Source organism: Lepisma saccharinum, chromosome 30 (assembly GCF_977018435.1).
Source record: "Lepisma saccharinum chromosome 30, izLepSacc3.1, whole genome shotgun sequence".
Taxonomy (NCBI): domain Eukaryota; kingdom Metazoa; phylum Arthropoda; class Insecta; order Zygentoma; family Lepismatidae; genus Lepisma; species Lepisma saccharinum.
In genome coordinates, this window is record NC_139258.1 from 31,383,669 (window position 1) to 31,397,645 (window position 13,977).

Here is a 13,977-nt window from a genome sequence, read left to right on the forward strand (position 1 = left end):
ATTCGGCTAACCATGAATCAGAGGCTATGGAAGTCACTGCACTATTTGTTAGCTGAGCAAAATGTTCCTTACACGGTGTCAAGATGTTTCAATACAGCATACAGCAACTGCAAGCATTGACACAGCATAATTACATGGCTCATCATGCAAACATGATGTGTGACCAGGAGGCATCACGTGATCAGTCGTTACACTAGTGGCTGTTCACAGATGAACACCCATTCCATGTAAGAGTCAACATATGTAATGCTATAACTTCCAGTATGCAATATGCAGTTCCATACATGCATAGACACTATTGTCTGCCATTTTCAATACTCGCTATTGATTGACCTGAGACCTCCATGCCATCTACCAGTAATAGAAGACACTTACCACCATGAATAACTCGTCAAGGTTTGACTTGAACTACTCTCATATGTAACTGCTTTAGGTGCATAATACATTAAAACAGTGAAGTTTTATATAATTAGTAGCAATAGACATATCAGCAATGTTATTGACTAACTGATATGCCTAAATTGGCCAAACCTGATGACTAGACTATTTGCAACAAAGTACAAGTAACATTTAGTTTTTAGTAAAGATAACTGGACTGCACTTACTTTTTAAGATGAGTGACTGTAACTCGGTTTCCTTTAAGATTAAATGCTATAAATTATTAGTTTTCTTAATTTTATTATTATTTCTGGCACAATCAAGAACCAAATCAGACTCATTATCCTCGTTATCTCATCTGATGAAGACTTTGAAGCAGTAGAAATATTGTGCTAAAAACAAGTATGTGTCAGAACCAATAATAAAAATAAGTGGATTACTTATCCTTGAAAATAATAACTTGAAAGCACTTTTAAGGACAGGAAGTGCTAAATCTGGCAGCTCTTGTTTTTAATTGCCTGCCTTCTGTTGTTGCTTAATTGAAGAAATTTTCATGCAATCCCACAGAGCACAGAAACTAGTTCTTGCTCGACCAGAGTTCGAATAATACTGTAAAAATAAAAATATTGGGGATGGCCAATATGAAATTTTGGCCGATAGTGATAAAGTTCCGATATAAAATTTACCGATATTCTACAGATCTGATATAAAATTTCAGATGGTCCTTGAAGAACCTGTATGGATTATTGATCTCCTTAATAAATGCATGTTTCAAGGTGACTGCAGTGCAAAAGAAGTTACAAATTTAAATATTTACTTTTTTAAGAAGTAGGGCATGTAGATTATCCATAAAATTTGCACTAAAGTACAAGATATTTATAGATATGTTGGATCGGTAAAATAATTGGTAATTCTACTAATAAACCGATATGCTTATATCGGCTGATACTAATAAGAGTACTGATTAATCTGTCCGATCCCTAAAAAATATTAACTTACAGGCATGTCTCCCAGATTCACTGCACTGCACATTGTTGATGTATCAAATTCTCTTCTTCTTTCCTCAGGTCTCATTTGATACAATCTCCTCTGCAAATCTCCATCACGTGAAACAGTTGGTTCATTTCTATCAGGATGAGAAGAACCAGGAGCAACTTCATGTTCTGAAATAGGCCACGTCCTAGTTTTCCTTTCCTCATTCTGCTGGAAATTACGCCTCATCTTCTGTAAAAGAGAAATAAACATGTATTCAGTTGCATGACCCTTATTTCTCAAACTAACAACAATGCCTATCTGCTTCTTTATTTGCACAGCATTAAATTAAATTTTGTCTCACACAGATAATGTTCAATTTTTCACTTTATTCTATTGCCTGTCAGTTTACATGAATCTGCTAAAAGTCACAGTTCTCTCATTCTGGTGTAAGAATGGAACAGACAAATCGTTACTTTGTCGGAATTCCTTAATATAGGCACAATGGTTTATCGGCTATAAATAACATGAAATTCAGTGTACAATTCTGCCATTTTGTTATTATTTTTATGTATTTCAACACATAATTCATGTACCCTGGTTTTGTAAAGTAACTAACTAACTCTCTAGCCTTCTTAAACCCGAAGGTTCATGGCTGCAGCAACACAGGCCTTCCATGTTTCCCTATCTTGAGCAAGTTTTGTAAAGTAAATGCCTAAATATGAGTTCTGGGTTTTATGCACAAAAGGGCTAATCGGGACTGGACCTACAGTTTAAAGTGGGACCCGAACCACTATGTGCCTTCACTGGATATCAAACTCAGGATCCTTTGATTACCTAAATATGGTACAGGTAGACATATGCATATATTTAGTTTTTGATGGAACCATGAAATGTGAAATAACATGATGCCATTTTTCATTGCCTTGAGAGGTGTGAGGTACATTTTCCCACCATGTTTTCTCATGAAATAATACAAATTGGACTGCAAAATGAGAAATAAACTTTTAAACATGAAATTTAGAGTTTATTTACTGACACAATACTTTCTGAATTCTGAATTTTCCTGCGAGTTAGGCAAAATCACTGAAAATTTATTACTTCTTCTGTAAAACTGTGAGAAGCAAAAATGGACTTCTTTACACATGGAATAAACTTTATGTTATAACTACACACATGCACTATTAGAAAGGAAATGTTTATGTTTCATAAGTATAGTTTTAAAATGTTTAGGATTATATTCACCATTGTAATACCGAAATGCCATTTTATGTACTGATTTTGATCCTGAAATGTGCCCAGTTTTGTACCAAAACCTTGATCTTTATTCACAATAAACATGTGGCCATAGGTATAGGTGATTAAATTATAACCAATATCACAAGAGACCACAATAACGACATGTATTGGCCAGTATGAAGTGGCTCCATCTTGGATTTACCATTATTGGAACCAGAAAGGTAAAATGTATAAAGCATGAAGATGTAAATTTCTAGGTTCCACTGTAGTAGCAAGCTCCAATCAAGAATGTCAGTTACAGTCATGATCACTCAATGAAAAACTGAAAAGTTTTTTCAGCCATGGAGTATAATTTAGTTGAGTCCTTATTCAGGTCAATCAAAACTAGGGATTGGTCGATATGAAGTTTTGGCTGATATTGATAAAGTACCAATATAAAATTTACCAATACCGATAACTGATATTCTACCGATCCGATATAAAAGCTCAAGTCCCAAATGATACATGGAGAACCTGAATGGTTCACTGACTTCCTTAATAAATGTGTGTTTCCAAGTGACTGCAATGCGAAAGAAGTTGTACATTTAAACATTTACTATTTTGTAAAGTAGGGCATGAAGATTATCCATAAAAATTATAACAAACTGGCAGAATTTTGCAACTGTCCCCAGTGTGGAGCAGTTTGTTGCAATATTTTAAATAAAATAACTTTTCAAATGTTACTTAACACATTAGTATATTAACCAATTTCTACAGTCACTATAGTAACGAATAACAAACAAAATAACATCAAAATTGAATAGAGTAGCACAACAGAATTTTCTTCATTCTTTTCAGATTATGCTCACAACTAAATAACAAAATATAATTGTAAAATGTCTTTGAATTAAAGAACTGTTGCAATAGCCTCCTCCTCCGGTTGAAAACGTTGACATCATACTTTGATGTAGAAATACGTATATTTTTCAAACTTAACATCTTCAATGTATCATCTTCACTTCTTCTTCTACTACTTCTTTGGCAGCAATCTTATTCCTTTCACATCTTCTTTACAGCCATCTTCAGTAGATTTCTTCTTTACTGCAATCTCATTACCATTACTATTTCATAACCATCTTATGTCCATTTAAAAAGGTTTCATTCTTAACGAGTGCACTTCTTCCGTTTGAAACTATATGTGCAAACGAAGCCCTTCAATAAAAATGCGAACCGCATTACATTCAACTTACATTATATATATATATTCCTTCTTATCATTCTTCCAGAGAGACACTTTGTATAATTCTCCCTTTGTTATTTGTGTCAACACTCTTCCTCAATACATTGACATACACCATACTGGTGAGAATAGAAGCCAAACATAAGTTCTTACATAAAAGATAATATGATGATCAACAGAACAGAGATAATAAATTCATGCTGGTTTACACATGATAATAAAATACATAATGCAAACAACTGAACTCGTTTTTGCACAAAATTACAACAAATTCAACCCTTATGTACAATTAAAACATAAATCAGTATTTCTTAACAACTCCTTTCTTTTCTCCTCCGAACAATTAAAAGGTTTAATGTTTTCTAGGTTTTGTCTACCTTTTGTTCCCTTTCCATCTAGAGAAACTACAGTCGCACAATTGTTTCTTACTTCTATTACCAAGAATGGGCCAATAAACAAATCATACAATTTGTAGATAGTTTTGTTTAAAGCAGAACTCTTAGCATGATTTTTAATCATGATTAAATCTCCTTTGACAATATTTTTAGTACCAGAGCTTGTTTGAACACCTTTAGAATTTCTTCGATGTTTAAGTTTTTCTTTTAGCTCCAAGTATTTTGCCTTCCAGGATAATTCTTCAATATTCTCAGGCCAATCGACAATATTAGTTATATTATCTTTAACTTGATCGTGTAAAAATAGTTCCGCAGGTGTAAAACCAATAGATTCAGAATATGAATTGTTCAACAATTTGACAACGTTTGTCAAACATTTAGCCCAAGATTTATGATTATCCTTGCAAAATAACCTCAGTAAACGCACAATCTCTTTATTGTAGCGTTCAATTGGATTAGCGTGTGGTGAATATGGCGAAGTAAAAATATGCTTGATGTTCTTGGAGGTAATAAAACTTCGCCACTCCTTAGATTTAAATTGTGAACCATTATCACTTAATATAATTTGACATGCAGGATAATGATGAAAATACGATTGGTTTAGTTTATTGATAATTTCCATAGATGAAGCTTTACGCAAAGGATAAACCATAATAAACTTACTTGCAAGATCCACTATACTTAGTATATATTGATAACCTTGAGAAGCTGGTAACGGACCAATCAAATCTAATGAAAGGAATTGATGTATTTTAGGAGTTAATATGTGAAGATCTTCTCGTGTGATACGTTGCACTCTCTGCTTTGACTTGGCACATTCAAGACAATTTCTCAGATATAATTTAATGCTGGCTTTCATGTTTGGCCAAAAGAAAAATTTTGAACACTTTCTGAAGGTTTTTGAATAACCAAAATGTCCACATAAATCATGATGATCATACAGTACCTTTTCCACAGCTTTTTTAGGTACAAATATTCTCCAGTGTTCAGACGCAATAGATTTATAGAATAAGATATCTTCATGCATTCTAAAATGTCCTCTGATTTCGAACTTAGTATCTCCCTTGTTTAACGCAATTCTTAACTTTTGACACTGCTCATCGTTCTGTTGAGATTGTACCCAATATTGTGGAGTATCTTGGGATAGGAGATCGATATTTGTATTATTAACGTAGAGTTTCGATGTGAATAAATCTCCCTGTGACCTTGCAGGATATCTGCTTAAGGCATCAGCCACAATATTGGTAGAACCTTGAATATGTTCAACAGTAAAATCAAAACTTTGAAGTTTTAATGCCCAGCGGTTTAGTCTTGGGTTTAAACTTCTAGCCGACTGCAGCCATGAAAGTGACTGATGGTCACAATGAATAACAAATGTTCTTCCACTAAGATAAACACTAAACTTTTCTACTGAAAAGAGGATAGCAAGACATTCAATCTCATGAGTTGAATAAGTTAATTCTGTACCACGCAATACTCTACTAACATATTGTATTACTAACGTTTCATCTTCATCTGATAACTGCCATAAAACTCCTCCAATTCCAACTTTGCTTCCATCAGTGTTAAGATGGAAAATTTTACTAAAATCCGGTTGAGCTAATACATCAGGAGATGTAACTAGCTGTTTCAAGTCATTAAAAGCTTGGTGATGATTCTCCTTCCAGTCCCACTTGTTATTTGATTTTAGTAAATCATACAAAGGAGCAGCTATTATTGCAAATTTGTGAACAAATTTTCTCCTCCAATTTACTATTCCTAAAAATTTCCTTAGAGCCTTCTTATTTTGAGGAACTGGAAAATCCATGATTGCTTGGTTCCTTTCAGGATCAATATGAATGGTTTCTCCAGAAATCACATGGCCTAGGAAATGTATTTCAGTTTGGAAGAACTTGCATTTCGACAATTTAATAGACATATTAGCTGTCTTCAGAGTTGATAAAACATAACGTAAATGTTCTAAGTGGTTTTGAATTGATGGAGAGAAAATTAAAATATCATCAATATAAACAATCAGGAAAGAATTTGTATGATTGCCAAATATTTTATGCATTCTATCAACGAACACACTCACGGCACTTTTGATTCCAAAAGGCAAAAAATGGAACTCCATCAAAATACCTCTATAAGAAAATGCCGTAAACTTAAACGACCTTGGTGTCAAAGGAATCTGAAAATAACCGCAACTAAGGTCAATAGATGTGAAGTATTTTGCTCCCTTCAATCTTTGTAGTAATTCCGAGATAGGCTCTACCTGTGTCATCGGAGAAATTACGTGTTGGTTTAATTTACGGAAGTCGACCACTGGTCTCCATAAACCTCCCGCCTTTGGGACTATGTGGAGTGGATTCCTATAGGGAGATGTGCTTTCTTGTATGACGCCCCACTGTTGCCATTTTTGTAACTCTCTTTCCATATCATCCCGTCTAGCATAAGGAACCGGGTAAGTGGGTGCTATTATTGGCACATCAGTATCCAATTGTATATCGTAAGCTTCCACATTTGCTTTTTTAGGTCTGTCAGAAAATAAAACTTGGTATTCGAGAAGAAGATGAAATAACTTATCCAAACAATCAGATGGAAGAGTATTGTTCATGTACGCTGCACGCCGAATATCTTCCTCCGAAGAGATGTCAGATGTTCCTTCAATTTGTGAAGTGGTTGAAATTGGTAATTTGCAAGAACGTACTATTCCCTTCATTGACGGAAGACTTTCTTCAGATTGCACTAAAAACGGAGTAATTATTTCCTGACCTAATGAATTCGAAAGCATGACGGTTGCGTTGCTGTAATTTATAATCGCCTTATATTGCCACAAAAACGGCGAACCCAAAATTAAATCAGCATGTAACTGTTTGACAATATACAGTCCCATGTGGAAAAACTCATTTGCTATTTGAACTGTTACATATTTGAAACCCATTACCTTTATACGTTGATCTCCTGCAAAGCAAGCCAATTGAATTCCTTCTAATTGTTCCAATTTTGCTCCTGGTATAATTGAACTTAGAATTGTCCAGATTTTATAATCTAATAGATTACACTGACTTCCAGTATCAATTAAACAATTTAAAGACAGATCCGCAATTTTACCTTGTATTTCTGGATTCTCAATTTTTGGTATTGGAGTACCGTTTTCTGACATAATCCACTCTGGTTCAGAATCGTACCATTCTAATAAAAATGCTACAGATAAAACTTTATCTCTGGTAACGCCTAAAGATTTAATTTTATTATAATCGTTCAGACATTCCTTAACATGTACTAAATAAGGGTTATTAACTCTACCATCCAGCTCCTTTGCATTTATTTGTGGCAAGGTAAATCGGAGCATATCACCCTGCCTTAGTTGTTTAAGTAGTTAGAAGAATGTGCACTTGTGGTAGTAGTAGCAGTCGGAGTTAGGTGTTCCATATTTGCAGAATTACGCTGCAAGTTGGTGCTGCCTACTGTAACACTATTTTCGTGTGAACTATGAGATGCATTAACATACTCTATTGGTTGTTCATTGTAATTTCCAGTTCTACTATATCTTCTGTTATCAGATGTTGGGGTATTGCCAAGTCTGAAATTCGAATTATTTACGTTATTATTAGTTCTTTCAGACCTTACAAACTGCCTTCTTGAGGGATTGCGTTCAAATCTTCTGGGAGATGGGCGATGATTTACATTGATTCCTGCATTTTCGGTCTGTGTTGTAGAATCATAAGAATTCCGCTCCACATTTACTTGCCTGACGAAGTATTTCGGTCTGTCAAAACTTCTCTTCTTATTAGCCTTGTCATCAGAATCTGTATTATCACCGGGCAAAGATAAACTTTTATTCTTTTCGCTCGAATACAAATCAATAGTCCTTAATTTCTGCGTCAGTTGCTTAAGATCTGTAATGTTATGGCAGCCTACATTCTTTGAAATTGACTCAGGTAGCTGTTTCAAAATCATCCGTATTACTTCAACTTTGTTTGGAGTTTCCACAAGGTTACAATAAGCAGAGTACGTTTTTAAAGCGTATGCTTCCAATGATAAACCTGAAGCTGGGTTGTATTTTCTTGATCGTAACAATGTCAACTGACTTTCTAATAACTCATTAGATGCAAACTGATCAAGAAATTTATGTACAAAGTCCTCATAAGAAATGAAACTCTTCTTTTCACTGTTGAACCAGTAAGCGCCTACATTATAAAAACACTTACGAATTATACATAATTTATACTTGGGAGGAACACCAATTATGTTTAACATTGTAGTTAGTTGTTCGATAAATTCTCTAGCAGACTGTTTTGAAACATCTCCTCCAAAACGTGGCAATTGACTAAGTTCACTAACTCGTGAAAATCTATTAGAGCATGTATCAGACTGATTATAAGAATTCCATGCAGAATCATTATTCAGCCACATCGGGTTATAAGTACAGTTTGTTCTAGTACAAGGACTATGATTTACATTTAAGTCATCAGGAAACTGATCATGGATTAAGGAATGACATGTACTTTGACGTTGGCAACCACATACTGAAGTTTCAAGACCTGTGAAATTGTCTTTACTATCACAAGCAACATAAGTTCTAGAAGGTATGGAATTTCTGTTAGATGTAGAACAAATTTGCTTTGATGTGTCTGTAGCACATAAAGAACTAGGTGCATTATTTTCAGTATCACAAGTATGTACGTGCTTATTATCATACAGTAAAGAGTTGTTCAACGAAGAAAGACATGAATGGTTATTGAGTGAACATGTACAATGGATTTTGTCAACAGTAGGATTGCTATTACTAACTTCAGTATTATCTAAAACACAATGCCGCAATGCATATGTATTGTTGCCTTGTGAAGTGGAAGCTTTAGCAAATTTATTTCTACTTTTATTGTGAGCAGATTTGCCCTTGCACAATTTGGTTACATTTTCCTTTACAGAATTCACTTCAGCATCAGATGTATCATAGCCAGAAGAACCTGTATGAAATGTTTCGCATTTATTGTGTTCACTAAAAACAACGTGCTTTATTTTAGAATTTAATCTTGTATCAGTTTGGCATGCTATGTGCCTATGTTCATGAACAAGTACATCAACATTACTTAGTTCTTTATCTGGTTGTAGAACGTCTCTAACCATACTAGTACAAATAACATCGCTTTGCTCTAAGTTAATGCATTTCTCATTTAAATCCTTAAGCATAGAATCAAATTCTTGCAACTTTACCTGTGTATTTGATACGTGTTGTTTTAACTCATCATCATGATGGTCTAGTTTTGATTCAAGATCACTGACTTTCGAATTTAATAAAGTTACTTCATCATTTATACGTTCATTTAGTAACCTATTAGCTGATTGACAAGAATCAGAAACCTGCTGCAACTTATTTTCTACATGTTGGAGTCCTTCGTTCAGTTTTTCAGTACTTTGCTGCAACCTAACCAATTTTGTGCCCCAAACTTCACAGTTTGTTTGTAAACTTTCACGCAGCGTTTCAGCATTCTGATCAAGTCTATCTTGTAACCTATTCTCCAAAGCTTCAGTATTCTGAAGTAACCTATTTTCCAGCGTTTCGGTATTCTGGAGCAACTTGTCTTGCAACCTATTCTCCAGCGTTTCGGTATTCTGGAGCAACTTCTCTTGCAATCTATTTTCCAGAGCTTCAGTATTCTGGAGCAACTTCTCTTGCAATCTATTTTCCAGAGCTTCAGTATTCTGGAGCAACTTCTCTTGCAACCTATTCTCCAGAGCTTCAGTATTCTGAAGTAACCTATTTTCCAGAGCTTCAGTGTTCTGAAGTAACCTATTCTCCAGAGTTTCGTTATTCTGGAGCAACTTGTCTTGCAACCTATTCTCCAGTGTTTCGGTATTCTGGAGCAACTTGTCTTGCAACCTATTCTCATGTTGGGCCAAACTCAAGTGAAAAGCAGATAAAATTTGGTCAATATTGGGATTTACTGTATCCAAGTATGATTTAAGAGTGAATGGATTGAATTCTGGCTTGCATGCCTTACAGTAATAGTCTTCTTTCATAGAGCTGAATATTACCCAGTGAATAACTGTAAGACCCCTACAATTTACGTGTTCCCATTTCTTGCATGACGTGCATTCAATCATGCGAGTGTCAGAAAATCTGTCCTTACAACAAAGTAAATCCTCCATTTGCTTACCAGAATTATCCTCTTCGTTGCTTACTTCAGCAACATCACTGAGATCCGGTTGAAGGCACACACTACTTCGAAGCACGTAAGGAACTTCTCTTTTCTTCATTGTAGCATTATCAGTTCAGTTCTTATCAACTTACAATTTTCGAATCCTGGCTGGGTCGCCAATTTATTGCAACTGTCCCCAGTGTGGAGCAGTTTGTTGCAATATTTTAAATAAAATAACTTTTCAAATGTTACTTAACACATTAGTATATTAACCAATTTCTACAGTCACTATAGTAACGAATAACAAACAAAATAACATCAAAATTGAATAGAGTAGCACAACAGAATTTTCTTCATTCTTTTCAGATTATGCTCACAACTAAATAACAAAATATAATTGTAAAATGTCTTTGAATTAAAGAACTGTTGCAATTTGCACTAAATTATAAGATATTTATAGATATATTGGGTCCTCCTCCATGGACATGTGTTGGTGTTGTGCTTTGGACTCTGACTGTGGGACGGCATGGGTTCGAGTCCACCTGGGTTCAGTCTCTGGCTTCTCAGCTTGTGTATAGGACCGGTGGCAACAGACCATCATGAGGAAATTGGGGAGGTACGAGTTAGTAGCATAACCTGGTCTCAGAAATCTCCTATAATGTGAGGGGGGTTCAGCATGCTGACCCCACAGCACCCGATTTCCGATTGAAGAACTCCACACCTCTAGGTAGGATTGTGGGATGGAGACTAGCGGTCAGGAGATTGGGCAAGGAACTTCAAGGGCTGTCGAGCCACGGGTTATTATTATTATATAGATATATTGGATCAGTAAAATAATCGTCTGATACCAATATAATACCGATTAATCTGTCCCATTGCTAATCAAAACCAAAAATAAACACTTGCAAAATGTGTGTACACTCACTTTCATTTTTTCCAAATTGCCCTGGGCAGCCGAAACTGGAGAGGTGTTACCACAAACAATCTTCAGTGCTTCCTGCCACTGGGTTTCCATAACATGGTGCAGCTTCTTAGCAACTTCGTTCTTTTGAGTTTGATAGAGTTCCAGCTTTGCTTGAAGATTCTTCACCTCAGTTTGAGCTTTCTCTGCTTGCACCTGCCCCTTCTCCAACTCTTCTCTGTGTTTATCCTCTAGCAGTTTCAGTTCCAGCTGGTGTCTGTAATATTCAAATTAAAATTCAGCAATTATACCAACACACACAGCAACTGTAGTAAAATAATATCATGGTTTTTATTACTATAAAAAGAAGAAGAAATGTCCTAGCTTCGTAGAAATTGATGGTAAGAGGCCTGGACAGATGGAAGACTTGTGTTGCTGCAGCTATAAACCTAGCTTAAAGAACGGAATTGAATTGAATTGACTTTATTGCTGGGCGAGGTTCAGCTGTTGCTGGTGTACCACCTAACCCCAAAAAGTACAGATTAAAATTAAAATAAAATAAAATTCAAGATTACAAAGAAAATGAACAAGAAAGTACAATAAAATACAAATGGAATAAAATCTCATACAATATAACAGATAAAAACTAAAAATTAAAATGAAATTCATATTACAAAGAAATTGACCAAGAAAGTACAATAAAATACAATAGGAATAAAATCATATACATTGGAACAATATTAGCAGTGAATTAGATAATAAAGTAACTGAAGTCGAGAAAGTTGATAGTAAGAAAAAAATAAATTCTGACAACTCACAGAATTTATCATTATTCATAAGTTGATTTACCCTGCTTCTGATCGTTTATCAGTGATTCACGGAGCATATCGCGAAAACGTCTGAAATTTTGATTTTGGTTAGATTTGGTAGTGCATTCCAGGCTTTGGGTGCTGCGTAACTGAAAGAGGCCTGATAAGCTGAAGTTCTGCAACGAGGTAAGCTGAAACTGGTAGCATTTCTGGTTGAATGCGAATGAATTTTGCTTCTGAAGTTCAATTTCGAAAAGAGGTAGTTTTGGCTCTTGCTATTAATTATGTTGTGCAGTGTACAAAACAAGTGCAGTTTTCTCCGTCGTGCCATGGAGAGGATTCCGTGCTCATTAAGCACAGGGAGAATATGTTCACACTTTTTCTTTCTATATACATATCTAATGCATGCGTTTTGAACTTTGTGTATTTTTATTGCAAGCTTTTTTGTTATTCTTAGCCCATAAACAACATCACAATAGTCAAATAGGGGGAAGATAAGAGACTGCACTAGGTTTAATTTTATCTTAGGAGAGAGGAAGTCTACCAGAAGATAGAGGCTTTTTAATATTCAATACGCCTTGCCACATTGTTGTATCACGTGCTCAGACCAATCGAGCTGCTGGTTCATGATCAGTCCTAGGTTTTTTACTCTTTGAGAAAATTTAATACGCTGTGTGTGAAGAATTATTTCGCATTCATTGATGTCAATATGTTTCAAGAGACTGCCTGTTCCGATAATTGTAAATACTGATTTGTTTGAATTTATTACTAACCCATTTGAAGCGCACCAATCGCTTATGTTCTTCAAATCTTGGTTTAAAAGTGCGACCGCATCCTGTAATTTTGATATACTTGTGGATATGTACAATTGAGTGTCGTCAGCATAACAGTGAACGTTGCATATTTTCACAGACTTGACTAAATCAGCGGCTGAGACCGTGAATAGCAGCAGACCAAGGATCGAGCCCTGAGGCACCCCACCTCGTACGTGAAGTGGAAAAGATAGCTCCCCTGTCTTAACCTGCTGTTTTCTTCCGCTAAGATAAGTTTTGAACCACTTAAGTGCCGTCGGCGAGAATTTATAATAATGAAGCTTGGCCAGAAGGAGCTTATGCGGTAGAGTGTCAAAAGCCTTGCTAATGTCGAGCAACACCAGTAGTGTTACGTTAGATTGATCCATCGAGTTAAAAATGTCGTCGGTTACTTTTAAGAGTGCCGTTTGTGTGCTATGGTGAGGGCGAAAACCGGATTGCTGCCGGGGAAGGATATGAAGTTTGTCAATATGCTTTCGAATTTGATCATTTGCAATTTTTTTTGATGATTTTTGAAAGCACCGGCAGAATGCTGATGGGTCACAAGTCATTCACAGAAACCGGGTTCTGTTTTTTAGGGATGGGAATTACCGTTGCCTCCTTCCAAGAATCAGGGAAACTGCCCGTGGAGAGTGAGTAGTTGATTATGTGCGTGAGCGGTGGGAGGATATGATGAAGAGAGAGCTTTAACATGTTTATTGATATGTCATCGGATCCAGATGCATTCGATTGGATTTCGTATATCGCTTTCCTGACGCAAGAACCATTCACGAACCATACTAGAGAGTGTGAGAGAAATGGTTTCATATAAATTTCTCAATGTTAAAAAAACATCACAATACACACATTTACATCACAAGTCAATAAATACAGTACGAATAATTTCTTAAATGTTCACATAGCCACAGTTGCTATTAGAGATGAAATACAGTTTTGGCTTATGAGTTCTAAAACCGACATATCGGGTCCATCACTGGATCCTTCTTCAGGGTTCTCCAATAAAATCACATTAGAAAGGTAAAAATGGAAAGAAAAATGGCTAAAAGAATAAAAGTCACTTGATTAAAAACTGCTTCATAGTTGTCAGCTGTCTCGTGTTAACAATGCACATCACTGCCCACAGCCTG

At 35.5% G+C, this 13,977-nt stretch overlaps 1 protein-coding gene across 2 annotated transcripts in view; it reads right to left on the reverse strand.

The window, feature by feature from the left end:
- LOC145981978 (uncharacterized) overlaps positions 1–13,977 on the reverse strand; it is a 69,508-nt gene that overhangs the window by 13,606 nt on the left and 41,925 nt on the right. For both annotated transcript variants that reach the window (XM_083115493.1, XM_083115492.1), the window contains 2 exons: positions 11,254–11,506; positions 1,378–1,602 (listed from right to left, as the gene is read on the reverse strand). In XM_083115493.1, coding sequence (XP_082971619.1) covers positions 1,378–1,602; positions 11,254–11,506 — 478 coding nt within the window. The remainder of the gene's footprint in view (positions 1–1,377; positions 1,603–11,253; positions 11,507–13,977) is intronic.